Source organism: Lissotriton vulgaris, chromosome 3_1, assembly GCF_964263255.1.
Source record: "Lissotriton vulgaris chromosome 3_1, aLisVul1.2, whole genome shotgun sequence".
Taxonomy (NCBI): Eukaryota; Metazoa; Chordata; class Amphibia; order Caudata; family Salamandridae; genus Lissotriton; species Lissotriton vulgaris.
Genome location: NC_141689.1, coordinates 1382449714 through 1382472336, shown reverse-complemented (window position 1 = coordinate 1382472336; position 22623 = coordinate 1382449714). Strand labels below are relative to the sequence as shown.

Here is a 22623-nt window from a genome sequence, read left to right as displayed (position 1 = left end):
CTCCTGTCCACAAATTTCACAGCTAGCAGTTCCTCACTACGCAAGGCACTGCACTGTCCCCTCGGAACCTTTATGCAAACAAGCTCTTTTGGGTAACGTTTATGGTTAGAGCGGATTGTGCCACAAGCAATAGTGTCCACTTTGAACAATTCCTTAAACAATGGCACAGCAGTGTAGAAATTATCAAGGGACAAATGGTGGCCTCTGTTAAGCAGTCCTCTAGCAAGATTCCCCACAATTTTCTCTGAAACACTAAAAGTGGACGGACAACCAGGGGGGTCAATAGTGTCCTATTCTCAGTCGACATATACATCTTAGTTCCATAACACGCCCTCTTGCTAGGAATGTACTGCCTCAAAACCAAACGGTCCTTGAAAATGACCAAAGACTCATCAACAGATATCTCTTTGCCTGGAGTATAGATCTTTGAAAATCGATCTACAAAGTGATCAAGAACAGGCTGAATCTTAAAAAGACGGTCACCATCAAGGTTATCTTGTGGCAACGCCAAAGCACTATCAACAAAATGCAGCATCTGAAGCAAAAGTAAATACCGACCACAACTCATAATTGCAGGAAATATGGCTGTAGCCAACAAGGGACTGGTAGACCAATATGAAGCCAGGGATGGCTTCCTTATCAAGCCCATCAAAAAAGTAAAACCCCAAAACTTCTGATCCAGATTTGTGGGAGTCTACTGGGTAGCTCTAGAGCGGGGCCTAAGTCTGGCACTGCTATCCCTCAAAAACTGTTCAGCATACAAATTAGTCTGCTCAACAATCTCACCCAAAAATACATCATCCATGAACAACTGAAAAAACTGCATAGGCAAAAAAAAATTCACAATCCACTACACACACTGCATCACCACTAAAGGCAAGCAACACCGGCTGCACCATGTTTGGATCAACCCAGAGTCCAGCACTTCCAATGGGAAGCCGTAAAGCCCCAGGCTGCAATCCAGATGCTTCTTGCACCACTGGTACATCAGTGTCCTCCTCTAAAACAGGTACTTCATCTGCACTGAGAGTAGGGGCATGCATAATTTGCATAATCGCGTTACGCAAATCTCCGGGACACGCAGAAATTCCGCGAACACGTGGAATTGCTTGTTCGCAATGCTTTTTTCCTGTTTGCGATCACTGTTTACGTGCTCGTGGGGAAATATCTTACAAACACACATTTTGAGAACACAAACAAGCAAAAAATTTCGCGAAGCCGCGCAACGCAGAATTTTCTGCAATTTCGCATTCTCCGCTGAACGCGACATTACCCAAATTCCGCAAGCAGAACGGAATTTACTGCCCAAGCCTAACTGAGAGTAGCTTCATCCGCACTGAGAGTAGCTTCATCATTCGATAATTCCATGTTAGAGAGAAAACTCACTGCCTGAATCTTCCCCTCCCTCGTCTCCCTCAGAGCACTGTCATATCATTATCCTTGTCAGAGGAAGATTCAAGTAGCATACCAACTTGTCAAACAAGTCAACAACAACAAACCCTTTGTAAAAAAAAAGAAATAAACAAAATGTAGCTTTATCACTAATATTCTATATACTCCAACACTATACCACTCACTTGCCAGAAGCAGCTAGACTCACCACCACCTACTCTGCACAGACACAGGAAATATCACAGTATCCCACTTAAAAAGAAGAAAAAAGAGAAGACAACATTGCAAAGAATTTCCTGCACAATGACTAACTAAATATGCTGCTATTATGCCACCACTTACAAAAAATTAATTTATGCATGACATTAACACAATTGGAGTAAACACAACAAAAATGTTTTTCGTACCAAAAAAATGCAACTACGCAAACTGCAGAACAACCACTGCCGAAACCGCAAACAAGTATCAAAAGCTTTGCACTAGAATAAAAAGGAGAAAATACACATTACAATCACATTGCAAATAATGCACTAGTCCACACACTATCCACCAGCCAAGCACAGGTAGTAGGTGGGCCTAAAAGCATAAGACCGATCTGCCCCGCGGGGAGCAGAAACAGCCGAAAAATTCACCATCATAAAGGGGGGGGCGACCCTTGCCCAAGGGGTTACTCCCCAAAATCAACATTTAAAAAGCCCTGGTGTCTAGTGGCTTCCGCCCCCAGGGGACAGATGGCCCTGAAAACATATGGCCGACCTGCCGCAAAAGAGGACAGAAACGGCCATAATATTCACCCCCAAAAAGGCGAGCTACCCTTGTCCAAGGGGCTGCTCCCAACAACACTAAAACAAACCCTGGTGGCCTAGTGGGCATACAATAACATTTGTTGTTTATTTGGGTCGATCTGCCCACAAGGGGGATAGAAACGGCCAGATAAATGATCCCCAAAGGGGAGCAACCCTTGCCGAAGGAGCCGCTCCTTAAAAACGTATTGCTCCCCCAAAGTGAGCGACCCTTGCACAAGCGGCCGCTCCCTGACACACAAAGGGCATTTAAAAAAAAAATCCTGGTGGCCCAGTGGGCACACACATACTTTTTTTTAATTACCCGATCTACCCCTCCAAAAGGGCAGAACTAACTACACACATTGACCCCCCCCTCTCTCCCAAGGGGAGCGACCCTTGCCCAAGGGGATGCTCCCCGACACACAGGGAATTAAAAAAAAATCCCTGGTGTCCCAGTGGGCACACACATACTATTAAAAAAAATGAATTACCTGATCTGCCCCCCAAGGGTGGCAGAACCAACTACACACATTGCTCCCCCAATGGGAGTGACCCTTGTCCAAGGGGCCACTCCCCAAAACAAAATGGCGATGTAAAAAAAAAAAATCCCTGGTGGCTCAGTGGGCACATATACATATATATACATATTGGAACATCTGCCGCTATTTTGAATGAAACTTTTTCTATTTTTAGACCTGTTTTTATGTATAATGAAGTTCTTAGTAAGCAATTTTTTATATATAATATGCATTTAATAGTATTTTCCTCGAGTGGAATTTTACTGTTAACAATATTTATACACGTTTGCATTTTAAATTATACTGAAATTGGTCTTTTTATATATATTGTACTACACTTTATATTTGCTTTTTTTGCACATTTTTGCTTTAGGTTGCACATTTAAATATTTATTCAATTTATTGCTGCTTATCACTTATGCACTTTACTCTAAAGGTTACATACTGGATTCATCCAGAGACAAATTTTTTACAAGATGGCAAAAACTTGCTAAAAGTGAAATTGGCATTACATGTGGATTTATCCTGTAATATTAGTTTGTTCAAATATGTTATCTATGTATTTATACATTTTTAACAAATACCAGTGCGTATATATTTTACAAATGTATACACCAATATGAGGTTTTTTATTGGCAAACCTGTATAGACTCCCAGCAAGGTACAGATGTAATGGGCTTGTTTGTAAAGCTTTTCAATGCAGTGAGTCTGTTTTCCATGATTATCATCATGTGACAGGGAATGGTGAAGGTGGGTGGTTACCAAACACACACTCATATATTTAAAAAAATACAATGGCGAAGTACATAACTGCATGTGAACAAGGGCTCCTGTGGCCCGAAACGCGTAGTGTGTGGGTTGTGGTAAAGAATAAAACATCTTGGCCTAGATGTAGGTAATTTTATTTTACCACTTCTTAAATACTGAATTTTACCGATTCGGTATTTAAGAAGTGGTAAAATAGAGGGGGGGGGGTGTGTAGGTATTACAGAATCGGTAAATACCGAATTGTTAAGATTCAGTATTTACCGATTCTGTAAATACCGATTCGGTAATGCCCATTGATTCCTATGGGCATTGAAGCCCATAGGAATCAATAGGCATACCGATAGGCATACAGATTCCAGCAAGAGTGCAGGGGGTGTCACTTTGACACGCTCTAGCACCCCAAATACAGGCATGTGTGCCATGTGGCACACAGACATGCCCTAAGGGCATGTCTGTCTGTCACATGGCATAGGTGTGCATGCACACCTGGATCCGGTATTTTACCACCCAATTGGATTGGGTGGTAAAATACCGAATCTGAAAGGCCTTTGGGACTTAGAAGAGTCCCACCTAAATCTAGAAGTTACCGAATCGGTAAAAATACCGATTCGGTATTTTACCGATTCGGTAAATTTACCGATTCGGTAAAATTGGCCCCCTACATCCCAAAAACTCATTTACCGGTCGGTAACGGCCGAAATCGGCCGTTACCGGACGGTAAATGGCCACCTACATCTGGCCCCTTGCCTGAAGTTCTGCGGGGTCTGAGTCTCCTTCTTCGCCGCCGCCGTGTGGAGGTTGGAAGTAGCGGGAGTTGGCATCACTGACATATATACATATATATATGTATTTACACATATATATATATATATATATATATATATATATATATATATATATATATATATATATATATATATATATATATTAAACACACGCAAGTAAGCCCTCGGAATGACGCCACAGGAAAGCTGAATCACACTGGTAATTTATTTCACCACATGCCAGCAGACGATACAACAGAAAAGGTCTTCAAAAGTACATGTAAGCAGCAAGACGCGTTTCGGGATAAAACAATCCTTTCATCAGTGGCTTCTAGCAAAGGAATGAAAAGCCCTGTTTGTTGCGCACGTTTTAAGTTCCAATTACCTGTCCAAGTGGGCGTGGCGCATTGCAAAGCCATCTGGGCATTGTAGTGCAGCAATAGTTTTCCCCTCGTGGGGTGGCTTAAAATCCCCTCTGAATTAGCTCGGATTAACAATCCAAGTGGAGAGAGGCATAGTCCCATCTTACATCTGCCCCGCTTTGCTGAGGTGAATTTTGTGTTGCAGCGCAGCGTCACCCTGTAATGGCGCCACACTCTCCTTCCTCCCAAAGATTGCAGGTATTCAGATCAACCTGCACAGGCATGCCTTCAGCGCTGGGCTGGCTTCCACGGCTGGGCAACAGCCGTACATTTATTAAACACACGCAGGTAAGCCCTTGGAATGACGCCACAGGAAAGCTGTATCACACTGGTAATTTATTTCACCACATGCCAGCAGACGATACAACAGGAAAGGTCTTCAAAAATACATGTAAGCAGCCAGACGCGTTTCGGGATAAAACAATCCTTTCATCAGTGGCTTCTAGCAAAGGAATGAAAAGCCCTGTTTGTTGCGCACGTTTTAAGTTCCAAATACCTGTGCAAGTGGGCGTGGCTCATTGCAAAGCCATCTGGGCATTGTAGTGCAGCAATAGTTTTCCCCTCGTGGGGTGGCTTAAAATCCCCTCTGAATTAGCTCGGGGTAACAATCCAAGTGGAGAGAGGCATAGTCCCATCTTACATCTGCCCCGCTTTGCTGAGGTGAATTTCGTGTTGCAGCGCAGAGTCACCCTGTAATGGCGCCACACTCGCCTTCCTCCCAAAGATTGCAGGTATTCAGATCAACCTGCACAGGCACGCCTTCAGCGCTGGGTTGTCTTCCACGGCTGGGCAACAGCCGTACATTTATTAAACACACGCAGGTAAGAGGGGATTTTAAGCCACCCCACGAGGGGAAAACTATTGCTGCACTACAATGCCCAGATGGCTTTGCAATGAGCCACGCCCACTTGGACAGGTAATTGGAACTTAAAACGTGCGCAACAAACAGGGCTTTTCATTCCTTTGCTAGAAGCCACTGATGAAAGGATTGTTTTATCCCGAAACGCGTCTGGCTGCTTACATGTACTTTTGAAGACCTTTCCTGTTGTATCGTCTGCTGGCATGTGGTAAAATAAATTACCAGTGTGATTCAGCTTTCCTGTGGCGTCATTCCGAGGGCTTACCTGCGTGTGTTTAATAAATGTACAGCTGTTGCCCAGCCGTGGAAGACAGCCCAGCGCTGAAGGCGTGCCTGTGCAGGTTGATCTGAATACCTGCAATCTTTGGGAGGAAGGCGAGTGTGGCGCCATTACAGGGTGACGCTGCGCTGCAACACAAAATTCACCTCAGCAAAGCGGGGCAGATGTAAGATGGGACTATGCCTCTCTCCACTTGGATTGTTACCCCGAGCTAATTCAGAGGGGATTTTAAGCCACCCCACTAGGGGAAAACGATTGCTGCACTACAATGCCCAGATGGCTTTGCAATGAGCCACGCCCACTTGGACAGGTAATTGGAACTTAAAACGTGCACAACAAACAGGGCTTTTCATTCCTTTGCTAGAAGCCACTGATGAAAGGATTGTTTTATACCGAAACGCGTCTGGCTGCTTACATGTACTTTTGAAGACCTTTCCTGTCGTATCGTCTGCTGGCATGTGGTGAAATAAATTACCAGTGTGATTCAGCTTTCCTGTGGCGTCATTCCGAGGGCTTACGTGCGTGTGATTAATATATATATATATATATATATATATATATATATATATATATATATATCAGCCAAACCGTGTGTAAACGGACATCAGTTTTCTCTCCGTGCTAATTATTTATTTCATTTTGTGCATTCCTCCATGCCGCGTTTTATTTTCCAAGAAGGAAAAGAACAAAGTAAAAACATTGTTCCCCCAAGGGGAGCAACCCGTGTATATATATATATAATTTAAAAAAAAAATTTAAGTCGATCTGCCCCCCCCAAGGGGGGAAGAACAAAGTAAAAACAGTGTTCCCCCAAGGGGAGCAACCCTTGCGCAAGGGGCCACTCCCGAAAAAATATGGGCATCCCTGGTGACCCAGTGGACACCGTTATATATATAAATATATTTTTTTTAAATTAGGCGATCTGCCCCCCCCCCCCCCCCCCCCCAAGGGGAGCAGAACAAAGTCAAAACTTTGCAGCCCCAAGCGGAGCAACCCTTGCCCAAGGGGCCGCTTCCCAAAATAAAATGGGCATTTTAAGAAAAAAAAGACGGGCATTTATGCTGCACGATAGCACCCTAGTCGCGATCGTGCAGCAGGAATGCTTTTTTAAAAGACATCGGAGGAAAGGAAAACGCTTCCTTTCCTCTGATGCCATTCAAAAAATACCCCCACCCTCCCCAAGGAGAAACTCACCTCTTCTTCCCTGGATGCACTGGAAGCAAATGGCTTCCAGGGCATCCAGTATCCTCTAATGATGCCAGCGCGCCTCACACGCTGATGTCATTAGATGACGTGGAGGGAGGGGGCAGAGGGGCAGCTTCAAGGGCAACCCATGGGGTGAGCACCAGCACTTCCACCGTGGGTGGGTGCTAGGACGGCCGGGAGCCGTCCCACGCACATGCCTACCCTGACGTTGGACAGCTCCCTGCCGTCTGACGCATGAAAAGGGTTAAATAAAAGGAATGTGTAACATCCTTAGACATTGATCCTGAGAGCGATCCAGAATGGCAGAATGTTTACAGTTAGGAAATTGCAGCAGAAGAGCAACGTATATAGATATGTCGCTTCTATTTTTGCAGCGGGCTGCTGTTGGTTCAGCTTTGGAATTGGTGCACTGCCCTTCCATGTGCTACTGATTTTTCTGGAAGACTTTAACCTCTTCTGGGTTGCACACAGTCTAAACACTGTGATCACTTGTAAATGATCAGCACAATATATTGATGTGGACTTTTCAGCATTGTATTGTATCTCTGAAACAAGGCAAGTCAGTTTTCCTGCTGCAATGACAAATGTTACGGTTAGGGTCTATCATGCAAGAAAATATTCATCAGAGATCTCATGTTTAAATATATACCTTTGAAATGTGTTTGTGATTTTGTTTGAGAATACTCTGGTACTCAGTGGTTGTTTTATTTTTTCTCAGCATGCATGTTTCTGAATGAAGCCCGGGTAGGCGGAACAGGAGCAAGTATTAAGAGCAAGAGGGACAAGGAGGAGTATAGAGGCCTGCCAACATGTGCACTTATGCATCTATTCATTTAAAAACTCGATGTCATGGAGTTCAACAGTGGGGGGTGAAAGACATGTATGCAGGATAAAGTGAACAGTTACCGTCAGCTGGTGGGAGTGCTCTTGCCCCGTCCAGAGCCTGCCACCTTAAGAGCGCCTGTCAGTGCTTCGCTGATGAATGTCCTGGCCACAAACAACTGATGGGCTGTTTCGAATAACAAAGTAGTTCGAAGATAAAAGCAGAGGAAAAGGAGTACTTAGGGAATGGACACTGATAAGAAACATGCACGACAACAGGAAACAGCATGCTACAGCCATAGGAACGGAGGAAAAGTAAATGGCAAGCACACAAACAAATAAAAATTGAGGGCGAGATGTAGCCCTCTTCCAAGATTTATGTTAAATAAAATAGATTTCATAAGAACAGTGCAAGTGCTGTTAGGTGAAACCTAAAAAGGAGCGGTGAAAGTAAGGAACTAAGATGAACTCTGTTAGAACTGGGGGTCTCTAGTTGGCTAAGGTAGGTAGCTTACTCCGAATAGGGACCCTTGCTTCTAGTCAGGGAAAGGAGGGACACACTCTTAGATAACCAATGCTCACCCCCCCGGTAGCTTGGCATGAGCAGCCAGGCTTATCTCCAAGGCAATTTGTAAAATATTTGCAACCACACTCCCTGTAACTCAGTAATAACACCACAAATGGACACCACACTGATTTAGGAAAATAGCGGTATCTTTAGCAAGAAGAAATATGATAAGACCAAACGATAAAAAATACCCAGTATATGTGTATTTGTAATATTTCACTGGGCCGGTTATTGGGCCAACAATCACTTGTCAGTTCTTGCGGTATTAATGAGCAGTTCACGATGATCTAATGCAGTCCTAATGCAATGCTATGCAGTTTGTAATGCAGTTCATAATGTAGAAATAAGACAGTCCTTAATGCAAGTACCAATGCAGTTCGAAACGTTGGAATAATGCAGTTATTAATGCAAGAATAATGCAGGTCTTAATGCAAGAATAATGCAGTTCGTAATGCAAGAATAATGCAGTTCTTCATACAAGACTAAGGCAGCTCTTTATGCAAGCATAAGGCAGTTCGTAATGCAAGGAATAAAGCAGTTCGTAATGCAAGAATATTGCAATAAGCCAATCTGCACGGTCAGATCGGGCTTCACTAGGCCCCAACAACTAAGACAACGGTTGTTAACTTAAAGGGGCGCCCCCGGTACTGCTGGGCAGGTACAGGCCGCTCGGAGACTCAGCGTGTCTAATGTGGTGCAGCGGGAGAGAGATCGGAGCACTCCTGTACTCCTCCTGCACGCCTCCCCAGGCCACACACGCTTGTACCTCCCGATCGGAGTCCAAGCCTTACCTGGGGGGCTGCGCTGCCTCGCTATCTCTCTCTCCCCACTCGTCGGACGTCCTGCTGGGCTGTCCCGATGACATTGCAGCCCAGTTGCTAGGCAACACTGTAGCTGGATTGGTTACGGAGCTGCCTTCTCCTTCATTGACGATCTTGGGCAGATTCCTCATGGCAAACAATGATCACGATCCCTTTCACCTTGCAGCTTCCTTAGCTTCAAGAAATTCTTTAGCACATTGCGGCTCGGGCCGTTGGGGGCGATCCTTACAGCCTCAGTTATACTGATGGCTCAGCCCACAAACAGCAATGCAGCAGCGTGGATAATGTTTCATGCTGCTGGGGCAATGCGGTCATGAGGCACCTCGTAAACAGCACCATAGACCACAGGGCAGTCTCATGCGTGCAAAAGCACAAGCACCAAGCTTTTCTGAGACACGGTTGGAAACTTTGATGTTCCTGAGTTTCCACAACAGGGAACCAGCTCTCCTCGGGCCCTTGAAGACAAGTTGCTTCAGGACACAGCACACAGCAAAGTCCTTTCAAGCAGGGGGACACAGCACAGCAAAGTCCCTTGTGCTCGACTTTGTCAAATCAGCAAACTGCAGGCCAGCCCCAAAACACAAAGCAAGGGCAGTCCTTCTCGTCAGTCTCTTCATCTGTTCTTCTTTGACATAGGTTCCTCTTGATCACAAAGTAGTTTCAATCCTTTTTTAGTTTTGAGTTCAGGGGTTTAAGCCCTCACATTTATACCCCTAAATGCCTTTGACGTCTTTGTGTTCAGGGGGCTCTGAGCACAGTCCAAACCAGACCTGGGTGTCTTCCTGCCAGTGCACACCTTCTTTCTTTGATAGTGAGGGTCTGGACCACAGACGCTCTGCAGGAGGCGGAGCCATTCTTTTGTGGCAGCAGCACATCCTTCTTCGCATCAAAGGCGCTACTCCTCCCACCACATCAAATGCAGACCAGCCTGTTGCTGTCCCCCCCTACTCCTCCCTGGTGTCAGGACACTTCCCAGAGCCTGTCACATCCAAACCCAGACATTCAATACACAACCAGGCATAGACATGCAGGATGGTTAGGGCAAGAAACCAGCCACTTCTAAAAGCATGATTTCTAAACACACAATTCAAAAACCATCTTCACAAAAATGCTTTTGGGAAGATATGCTGGAAACATGTGACATAGCATTCCCCGTTCTGTCCAATGGGCAAGATGGCCTTGCAACAGTGAAAAACGAATTTGGCAGTATTTCACTTACAGGACATGGTACACACCTCAGTACATGGCCTCTCTTTCACATACACTGCACTCTGCCCAGGGGGTACCTTGGGCCTACTATAGGGGTGACTGATGTAAAAAAGGGAAGTGTAAGGCCTGGCCCATTGGATGCACTTGTCAGGATAACAAGGCAATTAACAAACTGTGCGCAGGCACTGCAGTGGCAGGCCCGAGATCTCTTTTTAGGGCTACTTGTGTGGGTGGCACAATTAGTGCTGCAGGCCCACTAGTAGCATTTGCATTACCATCCCTGCCACACATAGTGCACTCTACCAGGGACTTTACTGGTAAGACAAACATTCCGATTATGGACAACCAGTTATCATAACACTTTATACATGTAGCACTTGCACTTTGACACTGATCAGCAGTAGTAAAGTGCCCATAGTTCTAATTCCAACAAAAACAGGTCAGAAATAATACAAGAGGAAGACAAAAAGATCAGGAATGACCCTGCAAAAAGGGCCAAGTCCAACAAACTCCAATGCCAACACAGACAGAGGAGGAAGTGACATTTTTAATCATGACTATTTGAGATCTTTCAGACAAAAAGGAAGTAAACGACTTAAGAGCAATACCTTTGACAAATCGCTGTTGCAATCTAGTGTTTAAGATGTTATGGCCTACAGTGTCAAATGCAGCGATAAGTCCAGACATTAATGCACTGAGGTATCCGATATCAATAGTGATTTTTAAATTATAAAGAATGGGGCCCTGTGCTTTTTTCAGTTTCCACACTTATGCTGCAAAATGTATTTATAGGTTTTGAAGCAAGCTTGCTGTGTTTATTAATGATGCAGCAGCAAACAAGGTTATACCACTAGGGGGCCCCAGATGCTGTAGCTGCTGTGTTTTACATTTACCTGAAGGATTTTTAACTTAAATGAATCTTATACTGAATTTTTGTGCCATGTTAGTTGTGAGGAATGGGTGTTATATTTTTCTAAGATAATTTAATTCATGTGATGAAGTTAATGAGGATTTTACAAATCACCAATGGCCCATTATTCCCCTAAACATCTCCCTTGATGAGGTTGAGTTAGGAATTAGAGGCAGCATAGGGGGAAAAGCACCGGGCCCGGATGGTGTACCCATAGATTTCTATAAAACGGTGCTAGAACTATGGGGCCCGATACTCACTAGAGTTTTTAATGCTGCAGTTACAGAGGGAGCTCCCATGTCTTGGGGCCAATCAGTTATTATCCCCATATATAAAAAAAGGAATAAATCATAAGCTAAGAATTACCGGCCAATCTCCCTATTAGATTCATCAGTAAAAATGATGAGCAGGGTTTTATTAGTAAGATTGGAAGAGTGGGTTATGGATAATGTGATTTTATCACAAGCTCATTATGGCTTTAGAAAGGGGCTGGGTATGTTAGAACAGTGTATTAACTTAGAGCTTTTAATTGGAAAATACACGTGATAAACAAGTGGGCCTCTTTTTATGTTTTTTGCTGATCTTAGCAGCGCCTTCAATTTAGTGGACGTGTTACACTCTGGCCAGTTCTACTTAACCTTGCTGCCCAAAAACCTATTATATACTTCCTTGCAAGGCTATATGAGAAATTAATGACTAGAGTCCGGTATGGCCAACAGGGCGAATGCACTCCTAATTTTAAGGTTAAACGTGGTATCCGCCAAGGCTGCGTCATAGCACCATTGCTTTTTACTTTATGTATTAACAAAGTAGGCGCAGTTCTTAAGTCGATACAGATGGATGCCCCCCAAGCTGAGGGCCAGGATGTACCGGTTCTGCTTTATGCAGACGATGCTACGCTCTTATGAAGAACACCGGTTACAGCGTCTAATAGATGGGTTTGCAGAATTTATCAAGGAGAGGAAGTTGTTGATAAATAAGGCCAAAACATATACAATGCTTTGTGGTATAAACCCAGGAAAATTAAATCTTTCTTTATAGATGGAGAAAGAGTGGAATCTGTTGACAATGTTTGTTACTTGGTACTAACTTTCTCCGGGGACGGCAAATGGTCATGAGAATTGTCTAATGTCCAGGTTAAGATGTCAAAAAGTGTGCATGGGGTCTTTAGGTTTGCCTCTAAATTAGGGGACCGCCTTATCAAAGACATGGCATATATCTATAAAGCTAGATACGCCTCTGTTGCTCTATATGGTGCAGGGGTATGGGGTTACCATTCCAGTCAAGAACTGCAATTAGAGGGAAACTCTTTTTTAAAAAAGCTTTTGTGCCTGCCTGCTTCAACATCCACTGAACTAATCTATTGGGAAGTGGGGCTGAACTATCTGTCATATTTGATCGCTTAGAGACCCCTACTGCTCTGGAGATCTGTTTTAAGGTCTCATGGCTAAAATACATAGTAAATGTTGATAGACATTTATTTAAGCTCACGATCTTAGAAAATCCAATTGATGGGATAGGCCTGTCCAAACAGGAGACAAAGAAAATGTTTTTGTCTCATAAAAAGGAGTGCAGGATGAGAATCGTGGGGAAACAAACCACATATCAGCTTTATCATTCGCATATAGATTGTAATGGCTTCCAAACCTATCTGTCATTAGTTACAAGACCCTCTCACCACTTTGTATTAAGAAGGATGATTCAGGCCTTGTTCATTATCCAGTTGCTTTCCCCGAAATGAAATAGCGACCAGTCACCCCATGTCCTTGTGATGAGCATACTAAAAGGAGCACAATGCACTTTCTACTTCTATGTGATCTGTATTTGAACTATAGAATTATCTATCTAAAACAATTGTTCAAGAAATATAATGTTATATCCACCAACTCTGCTCTGAGTCTATTGTTCACATTAAGAGACCCCGAGATTTGTGTTTATGCAGCGACATTTATTTTTAAATCAATTCATGCGAGAAAAAGTATGTTTTTTTAATGTAGTTATTAATTGAGACTGTATTTTTTGTATTTAATCGATTGTATATGTATATTTGTTGCTTTTATGAAGCTGTAATTGGATTTTAGCATTTGTGTATGTATATTTACTTTTATGGTTGTTACACAATCCGAATAAAGCTTACTGAAAAACAAACAAAAAAAAAAAAACAGGTGTATGTGCTACTAGGGGCACCACATGACATTTTTGACTTGGACCAGCGAAAAATAATGGCGTGCCTCATTATTGGCCAACTATTTTATTAAGTTGCTGCTGAAGCCAAAACTAGTACAACTCTGACTTACATTTCCAGTTGTACTACAAATTTTGCAAAGGAAGACTGCATGCCTCCAACCCTTGGAAAAAGCTAGTATATTCATTTTGTCATATTGCACGCCAATTATTGAAGTCTTTGGTGTGTTTTTTCAAGTATTTGTAAAAAAAAAGTAGTTACATAAAGGCTGAAATTTGGCTCTGCAAGTTTGTAAATGTATTTGTCGTTACAGCAAGACCATCGCTAATAGAAATGCATGACACTAAGGGGCATAATTACAGGCCCCTATCGCCACAGGAATGTCACTTTTAGTGATGTTCCTGTGGCGATAGGGGATTCCACCTTATTCACAAGGCGGCATTAAGCCACTTAATGTGGCTTAACGCCGCCTTGTTAATAAAGCACTCTTTCACGCTATACTTAGTGGGTACGGGGCAGGCAAAGGGTGTTGTGATAGGCGTTCCATCTCAACACCCATTAATTTTGATGTTGCCCCATATTTACTATGGTGGCGTAAATATGGGGCAGAGCCAAAATTAGGACCAGGGAAAACCTGGTCTTACACTGGCGAAATGAGGAGAAATGCTTTATTTCTACTTGTTTTTGCTGTTTCTATGTGTGTTGCATTGTGCAGCACACATAGAACCAGCAAAAGACCATTGATTGTTTATGAGCAGGAAGGTGTCCTGACCTGAACTCAAGCAATTTCTTTTTTTTAAATGACGAGTTGCAACTTCTATGTGTGCTGCAAAAAAGCAGCACACATAGAAGTTACAAATCTCCATTTCTGATTGTTTGTGTGCAGGAAGGGACAAATTTCACTTTGACGCAGGGACCGTCGCACTATGGTGCAAGCAGTGGCGGCTGGCATTTACTGAGGATGGAGGGGCGGGCAAACAAAATAAAAAGAGCAAAAAAAAGCACTTACCCGATCCTGACGACATCCTCTTTTCGACTTCGTCTGCTGGGACTGCAGTGCAGGTCCCAGCAAACTCCCTTGACCAATCCAGGCCTGCTCACGTTCTGTTAACCAGCATGTGAGCAGTGTCCTGATTAGTGGGAGCAGCCTCAGTTGTCGCTCTTGAGGGTACTGGATGCCGGCACTTGCTCTCAACCTAGAGGTTTAAAATGTGCATGTGTGGCGGGCCGTCTCAAGAAGGCCGGTCAAAGGCATGTGTGCACTTTAAACAAGTGCAAAGGCAGCCTTCCGCCCACCACTGCTCACTCAACAGGCCCGGCACCGTCCTGACACTCAGTTCAGGACCGGACAATAAAAAATAAAATGGTAATCCATTACCATTTTATTTTTTTATCTCTGGGGCTTTGGGGGCACTTGAGTGGGGCTAGGCTCCTCCGGTCCTATAGAGGAGCCGCCCCTGGGTGCAAGGATGTCTGCGTTGGCACTAGGCAGCTGTAATTAGGGGAAACGGAAACGGAAAATGGCTGCATCGTATTCTTGTAAATATGGTGCAGCCCTGCATTTCAGAAGTGGATAGCACAGAGTTAAGCCAACAAGGCTGCATCGTATTCTTGTAAATATGGTGCAGCCCTGCATTTCAGAAGTGGATAGCACAGAGTTAAGCCAACAGGGCTAGCGCCGCGCTCCGCCACTACGCTTGTAGATATCCCCCTAAATTTGACAAAAAACGAAATACCCCACTTTTGTAAATCTGTATGGAGATGCAGCAATTTCAATACTATTATCATACAAGTGAAAAATGGACTGACTAAACCTAAAATGGGACTTCAAACTGGTAGAATTAAATGATACATCTGGCCGCTTTTGAGAAATGTATTTATAGTCTAAACAGTCTAATTGGTGTGAAGCAATATAGCTAGTTAATTCGACAAACTGACTAGTTAACCACTATCATTTGAAAGGGTAGTGATGTGTAAGGGTTGAGATGCATGATATATATATTATTCGGTTGTGTGTTTTCATAGCGTTTACATTTTCTAATTTACCCATGGAAAATGTTTTTTAAAGTTTACCCTCTTTCAGGCCCTTTCTTATTTCATTCAAGACAGTTTATTTGTAATGTGCGTCCCGTTGCCAGTGCCTTACTTGACCCTCCGTATGTATATTGCAGGAGTGCTGGTCACAATAGCACGTGTGCCGGGTATGTGGACATGGACCTGTTTCTACATTACTCCCTCATTCCCTCGGTAAGTAATACAGCAAACAAAATAGCTTGTCAAACTGTGCATGGGTTGGGCTGGTGGCTGGTCATGGCGAATGTTAAAGGAACGTTTACAGATTTGGAGTACAGGGGCCATAGCGCCATGCTGTATGTGAGCGGCCCTAGATGCAGAAAGAAGTTGTGTGCCTATACTGCCAAGAAATCTGTTTCTGTAGTGCACGGGCGTGGGGATAACCGCACAAACCGACACATGATTCACACATTCTTCATGCTATCGCCACAGCGGTTTCTTGAAAAACAATCCCTACAGACAAAATCAAGATAGGGACTCGGCTGTTCATGTTAATAAGAAAATATGAGAAGAAGCTTTAAGCATGTATGTTCTGACCTTTTTTATTTCGAACCTGTTAAACCTGTAGCTTGGAATGCGGTGACTCACTCCTTTATTCTCCTTTTTTCTCCCTACTTGAGGTAGCTAAACATAACATAGCCTAGCATAGCCATGGAGCGCATATTGTAACGAGGAACATGACATCGAAGGTGATAACATAAGATAGCATACAATATGATTGCATAACATAGCATACATTAATATAACATAGCCTTGAAGAAAAAAGCATAGTTTAACATTGTCGAGCATAAGATAACATAGTCTAACACATCATTGCAGAACATAAAGTAACATAGCACAACATAACAACTATAGCATGGTACTGGATGACACAGAATATAATATTACAGCATTGCATAGAATAGCATAATTCAATTTCATCTTTATTCGATTCACACAAGGTGTATCATATAAAAGAATACATTAAAAAACTGCAATTCATTAAAAACAGATATGGTACAATAAAACGAACACAATAGAATACAGGTTACACTTTAGCAGACCGCAGGTATAGACTTTCTTCTCCTTTGAGTTGCCCTAAGAATCCTTGTAAGTACCACACATGTATAAAGATTTGGAAGGAGCTGCAAATGTAAAAATGCTGGCCTACATTGTTTAAAATTCATAGATGTCAATAAAGGTATAATAAAAGCTCTTCTCAAGTCTATATAAAATTTACAAAAGAACACTATATGTATAATTGATTGATTAGACGCGTTATCACAAGGGCAGAGCTGTAGATCATTTGACCAGTTGTTAACACTTGGGAAACTTATCAGGCGGTAAAAAGTATATTTGGCCTGAAACATGTTAAAACAAATCTCTGGTGGACAATAAGAACATTAAACTGGTATAGTTGCATTGTAGAGGTGGTCAAACCATTTGGTTATGTTGAACAGTAAGTTTGGCCAGTTCCACACACAATCTGAGATCCTCCAATAGGTTTAAACACTCTGTCTTTAGTACTTTTTTTGAGATGTTTGGCAAAGATTCAGGTTGATCATAAAATTCAGGCTGTCCAATATCACATAAAATTCTTAATATACCTTAGCCAGGGGATTTTTAAAATAAACTCTGAGTCACAACAGTCCTTTGCTATGGCATGGTTTAAGTCCATAAAATCTGAGGTCCATATGTTGTGCCAAAGCAGGGCTGGCTGAATCTTGATCAAATCTATTAAATAATAGGCTCCCAGTTCAGAGTGACATGCAAAGTTTGAACAACTTGAAGGTAGTGCTAAAAGATTTTTTAAACAGCATTTTTCACCACCTGAAGTGATTCAGAATTTGCGTGGCCCCATATTCCAGAACCGTACATTGAAATAGTTCTACATTTTGCATAATATATAGTTAACATTTCTTTCAGCTGAATACTCCCTAGTTTCCTTGCAAAAATACAAAGAGGCATAACAGATCTAAAAAATTGCAATATTCTCGAATTAATGGCACTTTTCCAGTCCCCTTCACAATCAAATAGAATTCCCAAGAAGGAGAAGGCCAGGGTAAATGGTAAAGTATCTTTTCCTATATAAACATTTTGACACTTTGTTGCATTACAGCCTGCTTTCATAACAAATGTCTTACTTATTTATTTTAATTCGTAACCCCAACATTTCCATAAAAAGGGTGCGTGCCATAAGTACCATTTTGTTCGCATATAGCAGAACAGATATTGGCTGGTGTTTAACTTGTGGCAGGTCTGTGCACATACTTGGGAGTGTGTTCCCCAAATTATTAATATTCAAGTTAAATAAAAAAGGGGCAAGTACGCACCCATAGCGGACCCCTTATTCAATACTAAAGGGGCGTGTACATTCACCATTATACCGAAACGTACCCTAGCGTAACTGTTTGAGTATAAGTGTCTTAAAAAGTTAATAATAGTACATTCAATACCCACTGAACTCATTAGAAACCAAAGCTTGTCATGGGATATACAATCAAAAGCTGATGATAAATCAACAAAAACCATATACAGGTTGCCACTTTTAATATACGCATATTTGTCTAGTAACAAATTCAAATTGACGGCTTGCTCTGTGGTCCCAATACCCTGGCGGAATCCATATTGTAAGTCAGAGATCTTATTATTACAATCCGCCCAGCTAGATAGTCTAGGTAAGAGAATACGGCCAACCACCTTAACTATCTAATCCAGTAGGGAGATTGGTCTGTAGTGCGCTGGGCAGTTTCGATCACCTTTCTTATATATAGTACAAACTGAGGCTCTGCCCATGACGTAGGGAACCCCACACTCTGGTGAGATCTAAAAACATGGGTGAGAAGGGTAGCCCCAAAGATCAATATAAGCTTTTAATTGGTCAATCGGGACCCCATCAGGTCCTGGAGATTTGTTTCCCTTACTTGTATTTATTGCAAGGAAAACCTCTTCCAGGGTAAAGTTTAGAGCAAACCAGTCAGGGGCGGAAGGGAATGTCGAAGGATCTACCGTAAGAGCTGAAACAGGATGATCGATAACACAATCTGTAGTATCCGAATATAAGCTGGAACAATGTGCTACCCAGTCCTCTTCAGTCACTGCAACCTCTATTTTTGGCTTATCACCCGCACTAAAAAAAAGGGGAGTTAATAATACGCCAAAATGCGGTGGTATCATTACTGCTGCTGGCCTCATGCAGTTTCTTCCAGGTCTCCTCTTTTAGGGCTTTTTTGTGGTTTTTTAAGGTAAGCCTACATGTTCGTCTCCAATGCTGAACCTCCTCATTGTTCCTAGGATTGTTTTTCAGAGCTCTTATACGTTTTTTGTGGGCCTCACTGCATGTATGGTCAAACCAACCTTTCCTCTTTACTGTTCCTGTATTTTGCTTAGATGTTAGCCCCATTTTATTAGCTCTGGTATTTTAGATAAAAGACTCCATGATAACTGAGGCTTCCTCAGAAGTGTTCAGGCAAACATCAAAAGCACTCTTTTGCTGCTGGATTAGTTGCTCTAGGGCAGAAGTTAGTTGGGTAAATCATAGACCAGCTTAAAGTGTAGGCATTCGTTCGAGAGAGCTCTAAGTTCTCCACGGCTAGAGTCTGATGACAGGCCCTCAAGTCTTCTACTAACCCGGGGTTTAGCGCTAGACTCTGAGGATAATGGTCACTCATTGCACTGTTGTGTAATGTAAAATTAGTCACTAGTGCCGAATAACGACTGGGAAAAAGCAGAAACTCTATATCTCTTTTAGCCATAGTGCCATCAAAGGTGCAAGATACCTCAGTTGGGCTGTCCCCACATTCATTACTGAAGCCTAAATCATATTTAAAAATAAGCTCATTGGGTTTCTTCCCATAGTTTGTATGTAAGAAATGTGTGACGTCTTCATAGCATAATATAAGATAGCCTTAAAAAACATAGACTATTGTAACCAAATATTGGATAGCCTAGCCTAACACTGCATAAAATGGTGGCATGACATAGTCCAGGCATGACATTGAGTAACATACAATAATGTAGCATCACATGCGTATAATGTGGGACCTTACAATATACTAGCACCACATTGAATCATTGCATGTCCTTTGTGGATCAACAAATGCCACTCATGACTACTTTAGTTCTGTGCATGTTACTTTGACATAATGTTGTATGCATATCTGAGCTGGGCTTTTCCTGCTGTACTTTATTTTTTAGTAAAAAGCAAAGCAAAATCGCCGCAGGCCTTTTTAAGCTCCCAATTTCTTAGAACATTTGATTTCCTTATTAGAGGTCCTCAATGGCAGTATTGGACCAGGTCCAATGGTGCCATTTGCCACACTGGCACAGTGAATTAGGTCAATTTGATTGTGAGAAGATAGGAGAGGTGTGCCATGCTGGGGCTCCGCTGACACCCACTCTTGGTATACATAAGATTGCAGCAAAATGACATGGACAAACCTGAATGCATAGTATTGCTCTGGGACGATATATAGTCTCAGAATCTGAAGAGATAAGATACTAGGTTTGCCACTTCTATCTTATTTCTACTGTTTTTAGTAGTGGTTGCCACCTTTTGGTATGTGCAGCCAGTCCAGCAAAGCCACAATTAACGTCATGCCTTACTACACAAAAAAGCGGTATGGCTTTTAAAAACATAAACAATATGATATCTGTGAGCCTAGTAATTTCTGGATCTAGCCAACAGTTATCTCTAGCATCAAAAATCCACTGCTGAACCACTGATGAGGAAATAAAGGATATATGGGATAGTACATTATAAGGATATTGCAAGTCAACGAGGAGTTCTATGACCATGTTGAGTTTCTTTATAAGGTTATTGAACTCCTGGATGACTTTCAATATCCTTATCATGTACGACTTGGAGTACTTTAGTCCTTCTAATCCATGGTCACACCATCACCAAACCACTTATATATTTGGTGTGTAGCTCTTTCCTTTGGAAAAGAGAGCGTTTTTGCAAATATCGAGAATAAAAAAAAAATCTACAGTGCGACATTAAACACATAAAAAACGATTTATATTTTTTGCAAAAAGATATTAGAACCTGTTTAATACTAGTCAGATTACACAAAAGGGTGCAGTAACTGATGCAGAAACTCTAACTTTTCTGTAAGATCCAAAGGGGTCTAAAAAACCAACTAATGTTGCCATACATATCACCTTGCTACTTGTCACTGTAGAGCTAGAAAAACAAATCAAAAGAAAGAAAAGCAATGTTTTATTTTTCTACTGTTTAAACAGCTGTTTTAATTATGCTTTGCGACCTAAGTTGCCTTTCCTCTCTGCTGCTGGCTCTTGCAGCAGGCATTGTGATCTCTGAACTCATTTTTAATACGTTATTACAGTTAAGCGGCTATGTCATGTCTTTATAATAGGCAAATGGGTGTGTCATTCGTGGCCTATTATATATGGGATTAAGATCCCTCTAGTGTAAATTATAAGGATGTTGAATAAAACCTACCTGTGCTGTGGTATTAATCACAGTGGTCCTAAAAACGTCCATTTTCATTATCTGCCTTAAAAGCTATCACGGCTCCTCATGTGGGCATTATTAGTTATGTACAAGGAGTTTATTACAAGGGTTGGGGGGTGTTTGAAAAGAGATTACCGAATGTACCAGTGTGCATTACTCAGGAAGTACAGTGTGAACACATGCTGGGTACAAAGCACAACCCCTGACAGTGCACGCTGCTGTCAGTGTGTGCTACCACCAGTCAGGGCAAGAGATCTGAGTAACTGTTGTGCTGCTTGCAACCAACAGCAAACAAAGGTTTTTTTTTCCAAATCAAATGTGGAAGGTTATGGGTCTTAGCCTTTTTGTATATTTGACATGACATTTGCAGAAAGTCTGAATATGAGCCAAATAAACTTCACTTTTTACTCTTTTCCCTTGCTCTAGTTTGTCATCATGGTGGTACTGTCCTACTTTGAGAAGCGGGTGAACAGAATGAAGATAGATGAGAAATTACCCCTACAAGGACGTTTTGGAATTGTAATGTAAGTAGCTGATCTGCTCTGTACATTACGATGTCCCTCGGTATATGGCATAACTATAGATCTTTGTGGAGTTGTTACCTAGTTTGGTTATATGACATCAATGTTCAAGAAAATGTTGATTTAAATGTATTGGCACAGCTTCAAAGTAAACTCTGTGCAGTGAATCCCACAATCAGTGATGTTACCAGTTCCCATCGCAGAAACAGAAGGTAGGTTTTAAGCATCCTCTCCGAAACCAGTTTATAGAACCCATTGTTCACCCAGGACCCATGTTTGGATCTTGAAATTGACACCACTTCATATGCACCTGTAGAGACTGCACGCGTACCACAAGGCAAAATGCGGGATAAAATAAGTAAGATGTTTATTGAAGCTGCGTCTCAGGGAGCTCCATACACCTCCTAGGATGCCAAGGGTATATTGTCGAAAATGCCCCATGGATGCAACGGGCATGTGAACCTGTTGTTTGTGCCACAGGGGCATAATAGAAAGGGCTGAAGTGCTTAAGTGGTCTCTTCTGTAATACAGATTGTGCCAGTGCACATGTAGCACAAGTCCAATCTCACTGGGGCGTACCCTCATTTGCATTGGGGCATGGCCAAGAAAATGAGAAAACAATATGCCCCTGCACCTGTGCCATATTGTAGAGGTGGACACTGAGGTCACGAGGCCGCCAGGCCCCCAAAGATGTTCCTTGGAGGGGTGGAAAGGGGGCTGTAAGGACTAAGGACCCCACAAACACTTCCTTCAGGCAGGTGCAGTCACTCAATGCACTCACCTGCAGGAACATATCTACTGCAACCATTTAATATGGACGCTGGATTATGGCCTGCACAGTGAAAGGCAGAGCAGTGACTTCAAACAGCTGACCCACCTTTCATTAATGTTCTGCCACCAGGGTAGGTGCAAATTGGTGGCTGCACTATAGACATTGCGGAACAGTGCACTGTCCTGGTACGTGCCGAGTGCAACCTCTTAAAGGGGCGCTGAGCTGCAGACCAGGCCGGTGCACCCTTGCTATGATATGGGCCAAGTTCAACAGAATCTGGCGCACTACAATTA

The 22623-nt window shown here is 42.5% G+C and overlaps 1 protein-coding gene across 3 annotated transcripts in view; it reads left to right on the top strand.

The window, feature by feature from the left end:
- The window catches only part of LOC147727940 (stimulated by retinoic acid gene 6 protein-like), a 665438-nt gene that overhangs the window by 55083 nt on the left and 587732 nt on the right, over positions 1-22623 (top strand). For 2 of the 3 annotated variants that reach the window (XM_086961854.1, XM_086961856.1), the window contains exons 2-3: positions 15681-15756; positions 21464-21561. In XM_086961854.1, coding sequence (XP_086817980.1) covers positions 15681-15756; positions 21464-21561 — 174 coding nt within the window. The remainder of the gene's footprint in view (positions 1-15680; positions 15757-21463; positions 21562-22623) is intronic. The other variant, XM_086961855.1, reaches the window with a different exon arrangement.